The sequence below is a fragment of the Austrofundulus limnaeus genome, unplaced genomic scaffold (genome assembly GCF_001266775.1).
Source record: "Austrofundulus limnaeus strain Quisiro unplaced genomic scaffold, Austrofundulus_limnaeus-1.0 Scaffold597, whole genome shotgun sequence".
Taxonomy (NCBI): domain Eukaryota; kingdom Metazoa; phylum Chordata; class Actinopteri; order Cyprinodontiformes; family Rivulidae; genus Austrofundulus; species Austrofundulus limnaeus.
Genome location: NW_013952999.1, coordinates 12,166 through 14,091, shown reverse-complemented (window position 1 = coordinate 14,091; position 1,926 = coordinate 12,166). Strand labels below are relative to the sequence as shown.

At 40.3% G+C, this 1,926-nt stretch overlaps 1 protein-coding gene across 1 annotated transcript in view; it reads left to right on the top strand.

Moving 5' to 3' along the window:
- LOC106531108 (zinc finger protein 697) overlaps positions 1-1,926 on the top strand; it is an 8,306-nt gene that overhangs the window by 4,146 nt on the left and 2,234 nt on the right. The window contains exon 2 of the mRNA XM_014026876.1: positions 972-1,262. Coding sequence (XP_013882330.1) covers positions 972-1,262 — 291 coding nt within the window. The remainder of the gene's footprint in view (positions 1-971; positions 1,263-1,926) is intronic.

Sequence of the window (1,926 nt, the reverse complement as noted above, 5' to 3'; positions counted from 1 at the left end):
ATCCTCAAAAAACTACTTAAGTACTGTAACAAAGTAAATGTACTTAGTTACTATAAACCTCTGTTACATAGAAAATAAACTTGACTTCTCATCATATCTGTTTCTAAATGCCTTGAAGTTGGCCTCTGCCTCTTTAAGAACCTCCTTCTACTTCTGTCCCACCCATTTCAGCACAGGGCAGGTGGGTGTGTCTTCTGTGATGAGGAAGCTCAGCTTGGAGACACAGCCCAGAGGAGGAGCTGATCCCAAAAGGCGGTTCTAGTCCCAACTGGTTGTTTTTGCTCCCCTGCCTGGCTGACTCAGGACACTACAGGATTTATCAGACATGCATGAATGAGTCAAAGCAAGACTCTGGGCATGTTTTTGATGAGAGGATAATATTATAACATGATATAAAGCTCAAAAAAGTTGATTTTACTGATGTAGCCCCTTTAAATATTTATTATGAAAACCAAAATGTGTCCAAACATCTGCTTTTAAGGACAAAGGCATGTCCAGTCAGAATACTACAGGTCATTTCGCTGGCAGTGTGGTCGCTCGGCAGCCGACCGGACGACGCGCCGTCACGTGGTTCGGCGTTCGTTTTCGCGCACACCATATCTCCCTGATGAGACACCCCGTGCCGAGCTCCTGGGAAACCCCTCCCGCTGCAGCATACATCACTGCATGGGATTTCATCCCGCTGAAGTCCACAATGCCTGATACATATATTTCTGAGCAGATGTCACACCTGCTGGATTGAATATATATTTGGTTTGTTTGATTATTTGGACGTATTACAACTTTCAGTATACTTGAACAATGTAAAAGTGACACCTAGAAATACCTCTTTCCAATTAGTTTTTATACATTTGTTTATACAGATGTTGTACAATTAAAAACAAATATGACACACTGACAAAATAATAAAAAAAGTCCACAGTGAAGAACCTGTTCTCATGTTTAAAACCTATTTTTCTTTGTATTCACAGGTGTTACGTCCCAAGTCTGTTCAGTGAAAATGGAAAGCACAACCCCAGTAAGTCGAGACCCATGTGCGCCAGACTCAGCACCACCTCCCAGTACTGCCACCAGGTGTAGCTCAGAGCAGGTGACCATCAAGCAGGAGGAGCCGGAGCAGGAAACAGGGGGGGCGTCTTGCTGTTTGGACTTSATTAAAGAGGAGGATTTAAGCCTGGAGGACATAAAGTGGCTGCCAGAAGTTTCTGATGTTCACAACCAAGACCCACATGCTCCACTGCTCAGCAGCAGGCTGGATCAGGGTAAGAGACATTAGAGGAAGGCTGTGATAATAAGAGGATAAATCTGTGTTTATACCTGTATTATAAGCTGTATTACAAGAAGGTAAAGGTGAGTTGGGATGGTTAGATGTTCACAAGACTAATGACTAAATGTTTTAAAACATTTCCAAAGAACCTCAGAACAMTTTAGGGAAAGACTTTTGTGCTTTTCATTAACTAGAGATTGATGGGAGAATTTACTGAWATCTAAGTGCTTTAAACTTTAGGACATTATTATTAATGTGAAGACAAGCRTGCATGATTTTACTTAACAGCAGATGAATGTAGAACAAAGAAATTAGTTTGGTTTAAGTCAAGACAAGCTTTTAGCTAAATGTATTAATTATTGCTTTATTAATTGCACTAAAGGCGTGGGGGTATTATGCAAAATTGWCTTTGTTGAGCTTTAAATCATGTTATGATGTCATTCCCTCATCAAGAAACATACTAGTGTTGCTTTGACTCATTCCTGCATGTTTGAGAAATCCCAAGTAGTGGTCTCTGCAGTACGTTTTCTCGTGGGCGGAGTTTTCCCTAACCGTGATTGTGTGATTGACATCTTGTGGGGCAACTTAAAAGAGGAAGTAATAATAGTAAAATAATAATAATAATAAATAATAATAATAAAAGAGTTTTTGACTGTCAG